Consider the following 19,315-nt stretch of genomic DNA (forward strand, 5'->3'; position numbering starts at 1 on the left):
AGATTCTCACATGAGTGGCATCATGTGACGAGGCTTCTGCAGTCTGGGACTCCATTGATGGCCTCAGGCTTTGGGCAAAACAGTTTTCACATTCCACTGCTGCTGTCTAGATAGTTGTCTCTACCAGTCTGTCTTATATTTTAAAATGTTTTGCATTTTTAACCAATTTCCACTTGATTCACTTTAATTATGTGCCCTTGTCTAAATTCCTTTCCTTCTTCTGTACAGTTAAAAGAACATTACTTCACTCACCTACCTTGTCACTTCTTCACAACAGAGGAGCATTACTTGCAGAGAGTTCAGCTACATGGAAAACGTATAGGCTGTGATGACACCTGTTTGACCCAGTTTAATTTCTGTAGTAATAACGAGATTTTTCTTATGCAAAGTGTGAAGCAGTGCCGAAACTACATACATTTAAAGGTCAATTCAAACTGTTTTCCATGGAAGTGACCTGCTAAGAATTTATTTAGGCAGTCTACAGTTTGATAAGTAGTAGAAAACACTGTGGAGGTTCAGAGAAGTCACAGCAGGCCAGGTTTGACTCCAGGCCAAGAGTGAAAGCTCAGAGCTCAGTATTAGCAGGGTGAAGTCTGTCTAATCTGCTGCTGACTTTGTGCAGATTTGTAAACACTTCTCCTTGATGCCCCGCCCTGCAGTCACAGCCATATACCCCCAACACACACACGCGCGCGCACACACACACACACACACACACGCACACGCACACGCACATACACACGCACATTCGGTACATGCACATACAGTACACTGTGTACACACACTCTTCCAATGCCCAGATGTCTGTGACCTCCAAACCTCACTCGTCCAACGTCCCTCAGTAGCAGGAATGATCTGACACCCAGAGGCGTTGCAGTACAATCAAGAGCAGAGATTCAGACATTACAAACCATCCTTTTAGCTCCATATTGTGGCACGCAGGTTTGGATAGAATCAGTTTAATCTTGCATCTTTATGAATGCAAACACATCCTTACCTATTGTTTCTCTTCTTCTTGTTTTGGATGCTTGCTTACATTTGTAAGTTGTGTTCCTGTCCATGGCTCAGGACCAGAATCAGACAAGTAGGGGTTTTTGTCATCGTGTTAGCAGCAGTTGCAGCAGTGGTAACCTGTAGCCATATGTGAATGTAATGAAATCGTGGTGTAGTTGACTTGAATAAGATTAGCCGGTGTTAAACCCTGAGTTAGCCTAATCAGGTCCTGATCCTTTGTCTCAGTTAAACCAGGATTAGCACAAGCCCAGCCTCGTACCTCCAAGAGCAGCCTTTACCTGCTGTGAACTGACCTGCTGACGACCACTGTGAGGGAAAGAGTAGACTATATGTACAGATCATTATTGATAACATTAGTTTCTCTTATTTGAAGTGGCCACTCACTGTCTGTTGCTGCATTTGGTTAATTTATGAATTCTGGTAATTACTATAATATGAAAGAATTGACATAATTAAACAGTTGATGTGTCAGAAAACCAGCACATTACTACATATTTATTGTAGAAATGATAAATACTACAATAGTTGTCTGTGGAAATCCCTTATAACCTGAATAGTCTGTGACAATTTATCTTAGTAATCCAAGGACTAGAGGTGTTAGTGTACTAGAAACATGGTGCAGCATGTCGGCAGCTTCAGTCTTAAACAACACTTGTTTTAAAGTGATTTTTGAATTCAAATATGCTGATAAGATGCCACAACAGCGCTGATGTAATAATTTTATTTTTATTGCTGTCACACTAACTCTTAAAATGATTTTAATCTCAGTGGTTCAGCCCTGTGATCTGTCCACATTAAAGGGGCACTCATCAATTTTACATGCTCAGTTTAGTTGTCATGAGGAGACCGCCTATAAAAACAGATCTATTATGTCGTGTGTGGCTCTGGAGGTGCTCTGTGAAGTCTGAGAAAATGAGGTCATGGTTATGTCATCAGGGTTATCTCAGCATGGGCTTGGAGGCCATTAATTTGTAACAGAAAGTTTGTGGTGCAAACTTGGGGTGTTGAGTTTTAGAGACAGGGGGACAAAAGACTGAGTGGCATTTAGAGCTACAACGACTAGTGGATTAATTGATTGGTCAATCAACAGAAAATTAATCAACTAATGTTTTTGATAATAACTGGCAGATTCATCAGTCATGAAAATAATATTACTTGTATTATGATAAATGTTGGATCCAGAATTTTTGGAGCTTGACCCATGTAGGGACTAAAAGTTAGAATATCTCTGCCTCTGCTGCTTCAAATTTGACCATTCTTTTTAAAATCTGTCTTATGTAAATCCCTCAACCTTAATGCAGTCTGATTCTGAATTTCTAGAGTACCCCTTTAATCTAGTGTAATAACCAGATCAGAAGTCACTTGACTGGATCTCCATTGCCTGCTCCGGCAATGAAATGAAAGCAATTAATTGTATGCTCAGGGTGAGATCACACTGAATACTCTGAGTTTGTCACCATTTATTTCAAATGACAGCATCTGTTGCTGACTGGGTGCAGATTGAAGCTGATGAAGGTGTTGCATTGTTCTCTCCTTATAGTAATAGTGATCTATTTAACTCAATACAACTGCTAGTTTATATCAACACAAACTCATCACATAGGCATCATGTGACCCTTGCATCAGTGCGACCACGCCCAGTGTCCTGACAAAGAAAAATAAAACAATAAATTACTTGTGACCTGTAAATAAAATTGAGCCTCTCATTGGCTGCTTGAGTTCACAGGCCGAGCAGTGTGTGTGCACTCATGCGTGCGGCATATGTGGGGCGAGCTCGATGGAGAGACATTGTAGTCATGTGATATCTGATGTCATACATGATGTCATTCATAACACACCGGCCTGACTGTCATCCATCCCTCTGTTAGGCAGACAGTGGCTGTACTCTGACTCATCACATTTTTCTCTCCAGCCTGCAGACTCTTGTCTCTCCCAGCTTGGGTTTCATGGTGGACGATGACGTCCTTGAAGCATGTAAATGTCTGAGTGTGTGTGTGTGTGGTTGAGTTTCATCCTTCATTTCTCCTCTGTTTTCTCAACCCAGGGGAAATTGTCGGTCTATAAATATGATCATTGCCTCTGCAGCTGCATTGTATTGCTGTCTGTCTTTTCGTCTCATTCTCAGGTACACACACACACACACACACACACTCACACTCATACACACACACACACACACACACCTCTGTAAAGCCGTAGTTGTGTTTTGGTCTAAGACGAAAGAGACAGAAAAGAAATGTGCTGATTGGCAGCATATTTCAGCATTAACTAATTCAAGATAATTGAGCTTGACACCTAGTGATGTGTGAAACAAGTGTAGGTGTATGTGTGTGTGTGAAAGAATGATTATCAGGATCAGGAAATGTGCTCAGTAGCGCAGTGATGTCTCTGTGAGGTGTGATGCTGCTCAAAACTCGCTGTTGCTATTTTTAGCCTCTGTCCTCCTCCTCCCTTGCTCCCTCTATGTCGCTCTCCCTCTCCTCCTCTCCATCTCTCTCCCTCTCTGTTGCTAGGAGTCTGGCTGCTGGGACGGTCTCCTGCGGGGACCAAAAAGGTGTAACGACTAACGAAATGGTGGAATAAGGAGACAAGGAGAGGCAGCCGTGAAGGCTATGTTCTCCTATGATTGGAAATAATGTAACCTCTTAGCATACAGTTTTTCCATTTTGTTCTAGCTTGTCTCAGCTCTTCATCAAAGCTGTACGACATTTACACGCAGTGAAATATTCTAATAAGACCCCATGTTTGTCATGGCTTCACAGCTCCATAGATACATGAATATTTTAGATAACTTGTGCAACATTTTATACACTTTTCTCCAAAATTCAGGCTGACACATTTGATACCTGATGGTCAGAACGATTGCAAAAATTAATAACTGGCTCTTTACACCTGGAAGTGACAGAAGCTATGATATATATGTTGATTTTGTACTGACAACATTTCTACATGCTTTCTAAGCAGATAATTGAACTAGTTAGTGGACTGATTGTGCCAGTAACTTGTCAGTGTTAATTACACAGGTTGTTTACTGGCAAATGAAGCTGCCTATTACAGAAATTGTCTTGAATTTAAAATGTTGACTCACTGTTTTTATTTAATCCTTCATCATTGGGGGAAAAAAACATGTCTCTAATGAGGATGTTTGACCTGACAGTTAGCTGTGAGTGCTTTTGTCGAACAGATGTGAGGTTGAGACCTGTGGTTTGATCATGCTGGCTGTTTGTGAGGGTCTCCCCCTTTTTAGTCACTGTTTGATCTGTAACTCAGCGCACACACATAGAGATGTACTCTGTCTGTCTGTCTGTCTCTATCTTTATGAAGCTTTGGCGAGGGGAGAGAGAGAGATCTCTCCCTTATGTTCTGCCTCATTCCTCTATGAGTTAACATGAGCACCTATTTCACTCCGTCATTTCCACTTTCCCACGCTTTCAAATCCTTCCATTCACAATCCCAACGTCACCACATCTGACCAATCATCTCTCTCCCTGCTCTGGATGTCATTCTTTAAATATCATTGCAATTCTGCCCGCCTTACTTTCAGACCTAGTGTTTTAAACAGCATATATAATAAATACATATACTGTAAATAACTGGTGATCGGCGTATTTCTGTATTTATACATCCTTCACACTCCAGTATTGGTTGAGCTCCAGCGCATAGTCACTCTCTCCACCTCCCTCTCTCCCACACACACACAATGTTTCACCACATTCCCACTTGAAATAAGATTGTATTTTAGTTCCTTTGTATACTTATTCCTGATTCTTATTTGATATATCATATAAGATATAAATATTGGGTTTATATGTATATAATGTTGGGTTTTTTTTAATTTCATTGATTTTGTTCTTTAGACAGATATCTCTATTTTCTTAACTGTCACTCAGTAGTGAACCTAAACAACAGTGCACACTACCTAACCACACTGATCACACTGTTTGGTGTTCCTGCAGGGGTGGAGGCAGAGAAGGATTATAGAAAGAAACAAAAAATTAGGACAACTGGGGGGGCTTAGTTGGGAGGCCACAGCTTTGAAGAAAAACATGTGAATAACTCTTTCAAATACTTTCAGTAAGACTCTATACAGAGTAATATTGGGGATATCGACATAGCAAAAGGACTTTCACTGGCTTTTATTTCTGCGTCATTTCGTTTGTTCTCTGAGAGGCTGTAGTTGCCATTTCATACCACCACTCTTCTTGAAATTAAAAGCGAGAGACAGACAGACTGAAAGAGGGAGGTAGAGGGTGTGTGTGACCATGATGTCATGATTCAGATGATCGGTAGTGAGGCAGCAGACCAAATTAACCAGTTTCTCTCCTGCTGCGGCCCTCTACAATGAGGTCTTTCTCTCTCTATTCCATGAAAATGTCATCAGCAGTTTATGCAACGAAGCCAAAAGAAGCTGTGAAATTGTTGTCGGTTCCCCAGACTCTGTGCTCAGTGTCATGTGGTTCAGTTGCCCAAGTCTTTATCAACAAGATGTCATTTAGGCGTTTCTGTATTAATAGCTCATTGTATGTGTTACCTGTTTGCTAGTATTTGAAATGAATGAACCTCAGTAAAGTGAAAATCCTCCTTCATGCTAAGATTATAACACACAAAGGTTTGAAAGAGTCTAAATCCTGTAGTGATTTGTGGAAGTGTGGGCATGAGCAAGGAGTGTTTTGTACTCATAGACTTGGTATGTCCCAAATAATACTTTAACAAAGATAAAAAGACAGGGTATGCAGGATATTTTTATCTGCCTTTTTTTATCTGCCTTTATCTTAATGTGCAGAATCAGGTTAAAGGGACAGTTTGCCCAGTTTAAAAATAACATTTCCTCATTTATGCCATATGATACATTTATATGTGATGAATGATTCTACGCAAAACAAACATGCCTACTGTAAATGTCAGTTTATGTGGATAACGCACACACTGCTGCATACCACACATACCTCAAGAATTTGTTTACTTAATCCTCTTTTAACTCCTTAATTTAATTTGCTCTTGTCTCTCCCCTTATGTAATGTCAAAAGTAAGAAAAACAACCTCAGTGTTGTTGGACCACTGACATCCGTCAACCTACACACACGCACACACATTCACTCACTGCAGGCCTTGTCTGTCTGAGTTTTTAAGGTCACAGGGTGGTTTGCTCAGTTCTTCAATCATCTGGCAAACTCCTATACCTTTAGAGGTAAGGATTCTTTGCATGTGTGTGTGTATGTCTGTGCGAGTAAGTGCGTGCATTTGTCTACGTTTGCGAGCTGGATTCCTCAGCCATGTGACCGGCAGTGTTCATCGCTGTTTTTCCACGTCTGTGATCAGCTGATTGCCTCCAGTCACAAGTCCTCAAAGGCCTGATACAGTTTAATCATGATGTGTATGTGTGTGAATATTGAGTGACCACACAATACCCACAACTGCATTCTTCAGTCGTTATGCGGTGTCCACTGTAACATTTTTCCCCCAATGCCCCCCCCCGCCTGCCAACGAGCCATTGCCTATGTCGAACGCTGTTATGAGCTGCTATTTGTTAAGCATTTTGTTCCCACAACTTTACTGACCATTACGAGCCACATGCTCATGGCTGTGAAAACACTGAGCCCAGTGTTTTCTCCGAGGTCATACTGTCTTAACTAATAGAGGAAAGAGGCATAAGTAACTCTGTTATCCTTCTTTTAAAAAAGGTTTTAGTTGAGCTGAGGTGGAGAAAACTTGAGTCAAATAGTATCTCTTATCTTAATTCCAGCCTGCTTTGAAAACCAGATGGAGTAGTTTATCACAGTGGAATCCTCAAATAAATACAGAAATTTCAGATAATATCAGAAAACTGGTATTTTTTGATAGCTGCCCTGTCACTGTCACATGTCTTTATCTAACTATTGTTTTTCCTTCTGTCTCTCAGTGTGCTCGGGTGTGGATCCCCGATGCCGAGGAGGTGTGGAAGTCTGCTGAGCTCACCAAGGACTACAAAAATGGCGACGCCTCCCTGCTGCTCATGCTCGAGGATGGAACGGTGAGGATGAATGGAGGAGTGGGGAGAGGAGGAATCAGTCTCTTCCTTGTTATGTTTTTTCTCCTCTCTCTCTTGCTCTCTCTCTCTCTCTCTGTCTCTCTCTGCCTCAAAGACACTTCAAAGTGCAGCGTCTCATTAGCGATTATTGGTTTTACCATTAGCACTCTCCACAAATGAGACCTGGTTGCAAAGATGCCCCAAGGAGCATTTTAAATGTATAGCAGTGGATTTAATTCCTCAGCACAGAATACAAACAGCTACAAGCACATATTTCTTTCTTCTAGCAGTCATTAACAAGCACTCCTGTTAATGAATGCATGCTAGTAGTAAAAGCATTTGCCATATTGCCCCTAGTAATTTGATATTCATGTGATCATACGTAAATGTAATTTGTAAAAACTGGTTCTATATGTTGTGCTGGCTGTTTAATGTTTCCAAAACCTGCAGTTGTCAGTGACATTTGTTGAAAACCGAAGCCATTAGCCAAGGACCAAGTGACAGATTTTTGGTGCCAAACCAGGCCAGTCAGTCAAATAATCAGATTATCTAATTCATTCCCGATGCTGAGAGACGTCCTGTCGCGGAATCAAATATGCTTTTCAAGCAGTCATCAAGCAGAGAAAGAGATCCATTTGACAGGGAAATAAAAAGTTTAAATTGTGAGGATGAAAATGTGCATGAAGCATGCAAGCTGAAGTTTCCACAGAGAGAGGGGAACAAAACTACAAACACGATCAGTACAACAAAGCTTTGATCGACTGATGGTTTTGCTCTGGAGCTGTGGAAAATCTGTAACCTGTCTCATGATGTTTCTGAGAACATGTATATGAAATACTGTATGAATACTTTCAGTGGGTGTGGATATCTATTATTGATGATTTAAATTATGATGTCCACTGTAAGTCAGCCTCGGACAGTCAGACCTGAGAAACTGCAACAGCCAAACATATGAGGAAGTTTACAAATGCTCATCAGGAAGAAACCTCTCGGTGGATTTTATCACTTGACTTGAGTTAACCTGATGTACGAGGAAGAAACCCTTTCACTTTTGGCCTTTAGCAATAGGAAAAAAAGCACGTTTCTCTCTCATCATTTGGTAAGTATGAGCACAGAAAATAGTCTGTTGCTGTAGTGAGGCTGACTGCTGCTTGTATTAACACAGTAAATCAACACATTAATATAGAAAATACTTGCATCTTATTGGCTGGCACGTGTCTGTAGAACTCAGGTATCAGGACACCTCAGACATATTTTAATGTCAGCTCTGGGACTGTGTTGCTTTTCATGTGAGTGTTTACCTTTGATCTGTGGAAGATACAGTTACAAATCATGAGTCACTGCTGTTGGAAAAGGGTGTCATATTAATATCTGTGGTGTACGGTTAAAGGGTCCTAACACAGGTCACAGTCATATTTGCACTGATCCACCACCTTTTGCTATTGTATGAGTTCATAGTTTTGTATTGCACTTGGCGTAAAATAATGTCCTGTGTCTCTTCTGTAACTCTCCTGTGTTGCTCTGCTTTCCCGATCGCCCTTAGAACATTGAGCACAAGCTGGACCCCAAGACGAAGAACCTGCCTTACCTGCGAAACCCTGACATCCTGGTGGGCGAGAATGACCTCACAGCGCTCAGCTACCTCCATGAGCCGGCCGTGCTGCACAACCTCAAAGTCCGCTTCATCGACTCCAAGCTCATATACACTTACTGTGGTACGAAGGCACTCTAACCATCTAATGAAGGTCTACTGAATGTTGTCAATACTTAAGTATGCAATGGTTATGTAAAGAAAATACTGGTGACATAGCGTTGAGAGTTATAGTCCTGTTTAGGAGTATGTCTGCTACAACTGTGTGATTAAATAACATGAAACCATTTTGTTATGAATCTGTAAAAATAAAATGTTAAATCTTGAATTATCTGCTTAAGTAAACAGTTAAGATCGTCATTGATTTCCATTGCATTTATAGCACGGTCATACCCTTTTTATATCATTGTTGATCATGGGTTCCTATCTGGTTGTCACGCCAGAAGAGGGCCAAAAATGAGTGTGTCCACTCGGTTATGTTTTCATCATCAATTGGAGCTAGAGCCGATAAATACCCTTGACTACTGCAGAGTCATTTGACCCAAGAAGGAATGGTGATTGTATCCTTTCCCACTAAGGACTAAAGCCAGATGTTAATGGGTTGCTTGTTCAGTGTAAAAGGGGCTTCAGTGAAAACAGAGACCCAATGTTTGTTCATATTACAGCATGCTAATCAGCTGTATGATGCTTCAAAAGGGATTTTATAGTTTATTAGTTGAGTGCTGTCTTGACGTCTGTGACCTTCAATAACCTTTGCTGTATTTATGTCATTAGTTAAGCACAGTTTATTATCCATTCAGTGTTTGTATGCTATGCTTGTCGAGTATGTTTACACTCATTGATAAAACTTGTCTTTTCTTAGCTGCAAACTATAGACCTGTTCACTACTGTTGTTTAGTAAGGTATTACTCGCAGCAAAGTCAAGTCACTTATTTTTCATAGTAATTTTTAGTATTTCAGCTGAGTTTTCATCAGTTTTGGAAACTCACCAATCACTTCTTGCTCTATGTGTTTTAAGTTTAAGTTTTGTTTTTGCTGCAAGTACAAATGTTGTGAAAAATAGAGCCATTTGCACATTAATAAGATCATCTTTTTTGAGTTTAACAAGATTTATCCCGGGTTTTTACTATTCACGATCACGGTGTTGGCTACAGGATCTTGTTTTCTCCTTATGCTTATGTTGCTGCTGTTTTGAACAGGTAACTGGTATTTTGAGAACAGATAATGGGCAATATACAATACATATTATCCTTGAATAATACTGCTTACCCTCATAAGTAGCTTAACGTTGTGATACCCGTTTAATAGAGCACAGTTCAGCTGCAGGTGAGCTCATACCTTTTATCCGTGTCATAGGAATCGTCCTGGTGGCCATCAATCCGTATGAGACGCTGCCAATCTATGGAACCGACATCATCAATGCCTACAGCGGTCAGAACATGGGAGACATGGACCCACACATTTTTGCTGTGGCAGAGGAGGCTTACAAGCAGATGGCCAGGTTTGTGTGTGTGTGTGTTACCTGAGTAGCTCTCTTTACAGTCTCCTTGTCGCTCAGCCCCCCCTTCTCCCATCAGGGTTTGTAGGTCAAAGCTGAGACAGAAATAGCCTCATGGTGGTCTCACCGTCTCTCTCACTCTCACACACACTCACACTTAAACACTGTGGTTTTCCAATGCATGAGCCAACCAATAGATTACACCCCCCCCTCAGGAAGTTTGTGTCATTAACACACATACATACACATCTACACTATCTGTACTGTATATAAAGTTTAGTCAGCGCTCAGATCTCTCTCCTTCCTTCCTTTACTAATGCTGCATGGCACTGAAAATGATCCCCCATCTTATTTTCCAGCTCTGAGTGAGGGCCTTACATGTAGTATAAGGCTGTACAGTTAATGATATTCATTATCTATGCTGTATTATATTATTTTCATATTAATCTTACAATTTGGAAATAATGAAGCGCAAAACTGAATATTTTTAAATAAGATGTAAGGTATGCAAATAGACTTTTCTTCTTTTCTTATGAATCATTTAATTAAGTGTGTTTGTGCATGTTTGTGTATTCATTATTCGATATTCAACAGAACATTACTTGGATTTTCAAAGTAACAAATGAAAATGGCATAGTCAAAAATGTTGGGACCATTAACCACTGTGTAGTCCAATCTTTTGAGGTAATCACTACAGTTAGGCTCTTTTAGTAAATCTTTATGAGACTTCTGCTCTTCTCAGCTGATAGTTTGGCTGAACTCTTCTTCAGCAAATTGCTCTAGCTTTCTCAGGTTTGATGGTTCTTTCTCCCAACTGCAGGTTTCAGCTCTTTCCATAGATGTTCAGTTGGATTAAGATCAGGACTTATAGCAGGCCACCTGAGAATGGTCTAGTGTTTTCCCCTCCTCTCTTCTTGAGGGTTTTTCAGTGTATATTTTAGGTCATTATCCTGTTGGAGGAGCCATGAACGGCCACTGAATCAGAGCTCTCTGACTCTGAGCAATGTGTTTCCAGAGTGCCTTGATAATCTTCTGATTTCATTTTGCTTTGTAGATTCAAGGCACCCTGTGCCAGATGCAGCCAGTCATCCCCATAACATAACTATTTATGTAGTTCATTGTGGGGATGGTGTTTTTTTCTTTAAAAGTTTCATTTTTTCTGTAAACATACAGATGATGTAACTTACCAGAAAACTAATTGTGTCTCATCAGTCCAAAGGACAGTCTCCCTGAAGCACTGTAGCTTGTCAACATGCATTTTATCAAAGTCCAGGCAGGTTTTTTATGTTTCTCTTTCAAGCATGATTTTTTCTTTATCTCCTCAGACAACTCTCCTCTTTTCTGTTAAGTGCGATGCAAACAATGATACCAAAGAGCACAATGAAGACTTTTCTTCATTTAAATAGGCTGAGTGATCATAAGATTGAAGACACCTGTGATGGTAATAGAAGACACCAGTTTGTTTAAAATATAACTACAGTCCACTTCTAGAGGGTAAACAATCATTGTGTCCAAGCCATTTTAGAAGATCTTTTCACAGCTTCTGTATTTTATTCTTTTGCAAACCAAAGGTGTGCAAGTGTGCATATCAAACAAGATTTTAATTTCAACACTTTTCAGAAAGAACAGAACATTGTTTCAGTGAGGTGTAAGGGTACCAACACTTTGGCCATGCCTATATATAGTATGGCACCACTAGCAAATACTGGATACTGTTGTGTCTTACCACTTAATTCAGTTTGTATAGCCTTATATGAGATAGAATGTCTGAATGGGCTTTACAGGCCCACAACAGCAGCAACTGCAGCAACAGCAACCTGTGCTCTGTAGGAACATAAGGTCCAAAAACCAGAGGGTGTCATGGAAAAAAACTGAAACCCTGTGAGAGGGTGTCCAAAGAAATATCCTGTACTCTGAGACACAAGTGGATCACAACCAAGCCAGTTTCTCTTCCAGCAGCTGGGAGTTTATGCCAAAGAAAGGTGGCACAGGAGGAGGAGGCAACATTGCCTGAGGAGTTTGTCTCAGTTCTGGGTATAAAGAGGAGGGCAGCCTGCTGAGATATTAAAGCACACAGAGGAACAAGAGGGGTTGTAAGGTGTGTTAACACCTGCTCTTCCTGCAGGCACCGAGAATGTTTGTTGATGATTGCACCTGACATTTTCTATCTGCACAAGACCTACCCCTGGCATGGTTTGTGTCACACTCTAATGATTAAACTGTGCAGACCGGTGCGTGCACTTTACACCAGAGTAACTCTTAACCTCAGCCCTAATTTGATTTAACCCTGTTAGTCCAAACTGGTCTTCACAGTCCTACAGTAATGCATGATTTATACAGTGTTCTCTGTTTTTCAACCCGTCAGGGATGAGAGGAACCAGTCAATCATTGTAAGTGGGGAGTCCGGAGCAGGAAAGACAGTATCAGCCAAATACGCCATGAGATACTTTGCCACGGTCAGCGGCTCTGCCAGCGAGGCCAACGTAGAGGAGAAAGTCTTGGCTTCCAACCCCATCATGGAGGTGAGGACTCGATGCTGACCTCAGATTACTTTCAGTTTTTTCTTAAAGCTGGTGTTTGCCTGTTGCAGAAAGGAAGAACGTGCTTGAAAATATAAAACAACAGCAACATTTCTTTTCTATTTGTGCTGCTGTTTTTATTATATTCATTGTTCAGATTTACTGATGGATTTTTACACTCACTGAATTTGTGAAATCACTTGATGTAACTTTGTACATTGTTAAAATTATAGATCAGAACACTTTTAGGAAATGTGTTGTGGGTGTAAGATCCGACTGCTGAAAAAAGCTCTGTTCCATTGCTGTGAATTTGTCGTCAAAGTGGAAGTCTTGCGTCACTTTTCCTGGCAGTCTGTGTATAGGCGCTTGTTTCCTTGGCCCAGTTACTCTGCAGTGTATGCACAAGCTTAGTTGATTTGTGGATGAGATTGTTTGTGCTTCTTCTCTCGTCTCTTCTCCCCTTCACTGGCATTTTACTTTCTCCCCTTCAGTTTCTCTGCCACATTCTCTCTTTCTGGCCTCAGGCTGCTCTCTCGCTGTGATAACACAGGTCTTATGTTTAAGTGTGTGCATATTTGTGTTCTTCCCACGGAGTCATAAAGACAGGAGGGGCTGGAGAGCTCTCCTGTGCCCATATGCCACTATATCCCCACAACCCCCCACCCTGCTCTACCTCCTGCCATCCCCCACCCTGTCCATCCTTTCCAACCGCTCTGCTAACATCACCCTCTTCCTCCCTCCCAGCCACCACTTTCACCTCGAGCCAATCAGAGACAAGCTGACATGAAATGAATAGAAAGCTTTCTTTTGTCGCAGTGATGTCACTTCAGCCTCTAAGCCTGGAGGCAGAGTAGATGGTTGCATCAGCCTTTTTCGAAATTACAAAACCTGTGTGTATGTGTTTGTGTGTGTGAGAGAGAGAGTGTTTGTGCGTGGTGTTTGGCTGATGCAGGCACAGATTGGAATACCTGCTCTGCTGAAAGACTCCTTGTCTGCAGTGAAGGACTGTGTGTTTGGCCTTAACTTAGCAAGAACCTTCTGTGTTCACACGCGATTTAGTTGTGTGTGTGTGTGTGTGTGTGTGTGTGTGTGTGTGTGTGTGTGTGTGTGTGTGTGTGTGTGTGTGTGTGTGTGTGTGTGTGTGTGTGTGTGTATATTTGTATGTAGCCCCACCCGTCTCCTGACAATTCCTAGTGAGTTCATTGATCAATCCTGTTTATTGAACTAAGGCTGCTGACTGCAGATGATTTGTTTGCTGACGTATAGTACAGTAGCACAGCAGGAAATGTCTGTCAACATATAATTGATCCAGCTCTTGTGTGTGGACTGACAGAGATCCATTAAAACTTACTAGTGCTTTGTCAGTTGTGGTCATACCACAAATAATCTGCAGCCTGTTTCAGGTTGTAACAAACACAATGAGAAGCTGTGGTGTAGTAGTTTTAGAATCAGGTGAATGTGCTGAGATTTGGATAAGAAAATTGACACTATGTACGCATGTCTATATGAACAGGACGCTGCTACCAGCAACCAGTTAGCTTAGCTTAGCATAAAAATGGAAACAGGAAGACTTTCAATGGTTCTGTCCATTGGTAATCTTGTTTGTTTAATTCAGACAAAATCAGAAGTACAGTAAAGACACATTGTGATTTTAGCGAGTTAATGTGCTGGACTGTTTATTGACTGGGAGCAGTGACATCCTGGCAATGACAAGACTTTTTGCCATAGTCTGGATTTTGTTGACTTACAACACAGCTAGGGTAGCTGTTTTTCCCTGTGTCCAGTCTTTATGCAAAGCTAAACTAACTAGTTGCTTGCATATTCACCTTACAGACGTGAGAGTGGTATAGATCTCTCTGCAAAAAAAGTGAATAAGCATATTTCCCCAAAAGGTTGAACTATTCTTTAATGAATTCTTTAATGAATGAAAGACGCTACAGTTTCACTGTCACTGTAGCGTCTTTGTTGCTTCCTTGTGCTTTCTGCTTCACCACAGCGCCTCATAAACACAGGAGAAATTGCGATTCACTCTGTTGTTGTGGTATTCCCAGACAATTTGAATAACCTTTTTAACTCAGTAGTTTTAGACCAAAATGTAAAATGCACTGCTACACCACTTGCCCTGTCAAAATGTATAACACATTTTAAAACATTATCACTTCAAATTGCTGTGTGTGTTTTAACATTTGTGGTTTTCATCTGTCACTCAGGCCATTGGAAATGCAAAGACCACCAGAAATGACAACAGCAGTCGTTTTGGCAAATACATCGAGATCGGCTTCGACAACCGCTACCGCATCATTGGTGCCAACATGAGAACATATCTGCTGGAGAAATCACGAGTGGTCTTTCAGGTGAGCGCACAAATGCACATTTGAGTCTGCATGAACGCACACACACGACCTGTTTTGTTTCACTTGTCTGGATGTTACATTGACGTCCATTCATTCCTTTGCTCATTGCAGTCTATTACCCCTGCCTCAGGCATCACAGACAAATGAACAAAGCTAACCTCTGCACATGATGACATTTTATTTTGAACTCAATTCTTGAAGGAACTTGACGCACAACACGCACTATTAAAGCTCTCACCTGCATTCAGCTTCAGCTCAGTCAGTGGTCAGTTTTCAGGTTGTAGATTTTGTCGGTCTTTCTAAAGTCACAGTGGCAAGGCTGTCCTTCAGCCATTTTACCTAGGTTCCTGATAGCAAACTTCTTTTTTGCTGAAGTGTCTTTGTGTATCTTCCTGAACTTGTTGTTCACAAATACAATAAACCTAAACTGATCTTACACTCTGGCTTCTTGCAGGGTTATAGGAGAAAAGAATTTCCTATCTTGATTTGCATTTTTCACAACCACTCTACTTAAGCTTGTTTCCTTGACATCTGAGGTGTTTTTGGTATATGAGCCCTCAAAGTCTGCCAGCAACAATGTTTTTATAGCATGCACTACAGCCATAATGAAGCACATTCAGGGGTTTATTCACTGACATCAGGATGGTTGTGTTGTTGCCAAAATCTATGAGTTATAGCTTACCGCCTGATTTGAGCCAATACAATAAAAACCTATCTTATTTATCCAGGAACAGACTCCTGCTGGCTCTCAGACATTACAGCAAAATTACCTTGTAATTGTAGCACAACTATATTTGTACTGGCATTCTGTATGTTGTGTGGGTTCACCATTACAGTGTTTACCTGTAAACTAATACATCGACTGCCTTAAATCTCAGTTCTCTCAGAGTTGCATTGGTAATTTAAAGGCAACATATGCACCTTAACACATCTGCAAGCACACGCCTAATATTATCATGTCTGTGACTCAAAGGGACATTGGCTTCCAGTGGCTTATATGTGACTGTAGGATTGCTGCATATGCACGCATGCATACAGATGCACACACAGCAAATAAGTAGCCATGTGACATAATGTGAAGTATCACACTGTTGGAAAACAAACAGGCAACATGCTGAACAAGAAATTCCTCTGTTCTCACAGTAGACCTCTCAGCTACTCTTGCACCACTATATGTCACCAGATAATCAGCACATTTAGTAGGTGATCTTAGGACTTATGTAGTATGCACCTCTCTTCTGACTGCCTTTTATACAGTAACTACTTCACTGATTTGCAACAGCTTACTGTACTAGTCCTGCCTGAACTGCTGATGTATCCTCAGTCAGTGCGTTTACTGCAGAATACTGCAGGGCATATACAGGAAAACTGCACCAGCATGAAGGAGCAGCGATCACAGATAGACCCTCAACAACATTGACTGGAAGATGCATAACAGGATATTTACTCAGCATAGTAGTAGTAATGTAACTTAACTTTCTGATCCCACAATTTAACAATAATGTTACCCCTGCAGTAGCGATACAGTAGATAGTAACAGCAAATTTCTAAAATGTTCTCTCTTGGGAAGATAACTAAGAAAACTAAAGTAGCATGCATTAACTGTCAGTCTAGCCCTGGTGTCCTTTTAGAGTAGGAGAAATATGCAGCGATGACTTCCTTCTTCACAAAGACAAGTAGGAGGAAACAAAGTGAACCTGACTGACACTGACACTCCTTTCCTCTTCCCCCTCTTTCTCTCATTCTGTTTTTTTCAGTGTCAGGACATACGTTCTTACATAATGATGTTATTTGTGTACTTTTCCTTGTCAGATCTTCTTTAAGATTCTCCGACAAAGTCTCAGAGAACTCATATCAGTGCATATGTTTAAAAAGCACAGACACTGTCTTGTGCATCACTCCTGTTTTATTTCCAACTACTTGTCATGAAACGTTCTATATCGATAAAGTTTACTTATTTTGTCTTATATAACTTTATTGTATATTCTGCGGGAGTGTGTTTGCTCACCGGTGGAGCGAGTTGGGCAGCGTCTAGATAAAGGAAAAAGAACATTTTATATCTGCGCACACAGGTACACGTGCACACTCACGCACACTCTCCTGTCATAGACAGCACTGTCAAGGAATGAGGAAGTTTGTGGAAAGACATGTTTACTTTCCCCCTCACATTTTTCACATGCTTGGTTCCAGTGCCACATTTATAGGTGTGTGTGTGTGTGTGTGTTTGCATTCTGTGTTTGGGTGTAGTAGCACCAATGTAGGACACAGGTGACAGACTTGAAATCTTGAGGCCTTTACATTTTGTTTCTGGCTTTACAGCACCTTCACAGTGCACCCTTGTAATATGCAAGTTATATATTTTCATCAGAAAGTGGCCAGTTACAATATTGATACCTATTTACAATATGATTCATCAGGTACCCTGTCATGAGTGGAAAACGGGTGTGTCACATATTCTCTGTGTGTCCGGGCAAATGTGAGTGTGGTAAAATAAACATGTAACATTCACATCTGCCTCAGTAACATCTGTTGACATGCCCTTGAGCAAAGCATTGAGTTGCCAACTGCTTCAGTTGAGCTTCCAGATGTTAAACTGTCAAATTGTATAGTGGTGATGCTGATATGATTGTAAAGAAACAAGCAGACACAGTTGACTTTCCCTGCATGAATGTGGTGATTAGACCAAATATGTGTAGGACTCATCAGTAACATTCACGCAGTGTATTTGAATAAACTGAGCATGCTACAGGTGTATGTGTAGCATTTCCCTCACAGTATATGCTTGTCATGCTTTCTTTCAGGCGGATGAGGAGAGGAATTATCATATCTTCTATCAGCTCTGTGCATCATCCCATCTGCCTGAGTTCAAGACTCTGAAACTGAGTAAGTCTCCTGCACCTATGTGCATGCACACACACACACACACACACACACACTGACCACAGTTGATCATTTGCTTTAACTGTGCATTCACACTACAAGCAATTACAAAAACATGGCCTCAAATCTGTTCACTTTTGTGCAACAAGGAGAACAGCTTCATCAGAAGTGATAAATTAGGCTCCAGGCTTGTCATAAAAGTCATGTACAGTCTTAGTGTTGCTACAGGGCAAAAACACTTGTTCTGAATGAATGTGTATTTCAAGTATGTTGCTGAAATCAACTGAAATAAAATTAAACAACTAAAATGAACTAAAAATAAACAATGTATTTTATTCTGTCTGCGGATTTCTGACAGTTGGACTTTTCAGAGTGAAAATGTTTTTTCTCTTGGGTTATAGTTTTGTGAAGGAAACTTTCCTACAAACGGAACAGAACAGGCTTATTTAGCAAAAGGGCGTCGATTATGCCAATCATTAAATCTCAGGAACATGTACCCACTTATGAACCGGTGCCATTCATGAGACTGAAACTAGTGATTTACAGCTTGTTTGTGCAGCAGTGAGGGGTTTAGCGAATCCGACTTGGAATACTCATACAAACAAGCCTCAAAGAGAACGTCAGAGAGAGTTAGAACTGAATATGAACATGTTGCTTTTTTGCATCAGTTAAGCTGCAGTGGCTCTCCACAGCAGGAAAACAGCCACAACACTGAAAATCCATCATCTCAGTGACTGGCTGAGAGCAAAGCATAATTAAAGTTTAATTGCGATTATTTCCTGATTTATGTAACAGTCATATTTAAACTGCAACACCAACTGGAGATGATCCTGCTTTGGGCCCAAGATAGAATCAGGGTCTAAAAAAAGATGAACCCCACCCCTGTCCCCCTGCCACATCTCCAAAAAAACATTTTTTATTAACTGCAGTGAAGAGGTTTTTGAAGAGGGCTACCATGTATCAGATCAGTTTAGGAGCAGCAAACTCATTGACTCAGTGGATGAACAGGCTCTGATACTCTCATACTGAGTGCTCCCACTGTGGACCTGCACCTGCTCATCCTAGTCATGGGACGCACAAACACATGCACACACACTGCTGGCACTGTCACTTACAGCAACTCATTTGGCCCATGCACACACGCACACACACACAAGCACAAACACAGCTGCTGTCTTTCCTTTCCTGCTGACTTCCTGGCTCAGTAAATGGAGTGGTTGTCACAGCCATGTCAGTGCCTCTTGTTGCCAGGCAACAGGCCATGCCTCAATTCAGTGTGGAGTGAGTATGAAGAAACTGATTGTGGTAAAGTTGAGCTAACATCATTGTTGCACAGAAGTGTGCTGATTTTACTTTTTACTTAGAGCCATCTGCAGACTCCTGATATGGTGTCTCCGTGTCTGTGACAGTGTCTCAGAGTTAAAGTTGGCTGCTTTCAGATTTCATTTGTCT

At 41.0% G+C, this 19,315-nt stretch overlaps 1 protein-coding gene across 4 annotated transcripts in view; it reads left to right on the forward strand.

The window, feature by feature from the left end:
• Nucleotides 1–19,315, forward strand: part of myo5aa (myosin VAa) — a 52,873-nt gene that overhangs the window by 5,647 nt on the left and 27,911 nt on the right. For all 4 annotated transcript variants that reach the window (XM_051077180.1, XM_051077182.1, XM_051077183.1 and 1 more), the window contains exons 2-7: nt 6,914–7,024; nt 8,565–8,736; nt 9,969–10,113; nt 12,476–12,632; nt 14,840–14,983; nt 17,785–17,866. In XM_051077180.1, coding sequence (XP_050933137.1) covers nt 6,914–7,024; nt 8,565–8,736; nt 9,969–10,113; nt 12,476–12,632; nt 14,840–14,983; nt 17,785–17,866 — 811 coding nt within the window. The remainder of the gene's footprint in view (nt 1–6,913; nt 7,025–8,564; nt 8,737–9,968; nt 10,114–12,475; nt 12,633–14,839; nt 14,984–17,784; nt 17,867–19,315) is intronic.

This window comes from Lates calcarifer, linkage group LG2 (assembly GCF_001640805.2).
Source record: "Lates calcarifer isolate ASB-BC8 linkage group LG2, TLL_Latcal_v3, whole genome shotgun sequence".
NCBI classification, from domain to species: Eukaryota; Metazoa; Chordata; class Actinopteri; family Centropomidae; genus Lates; species Lates calcarifer.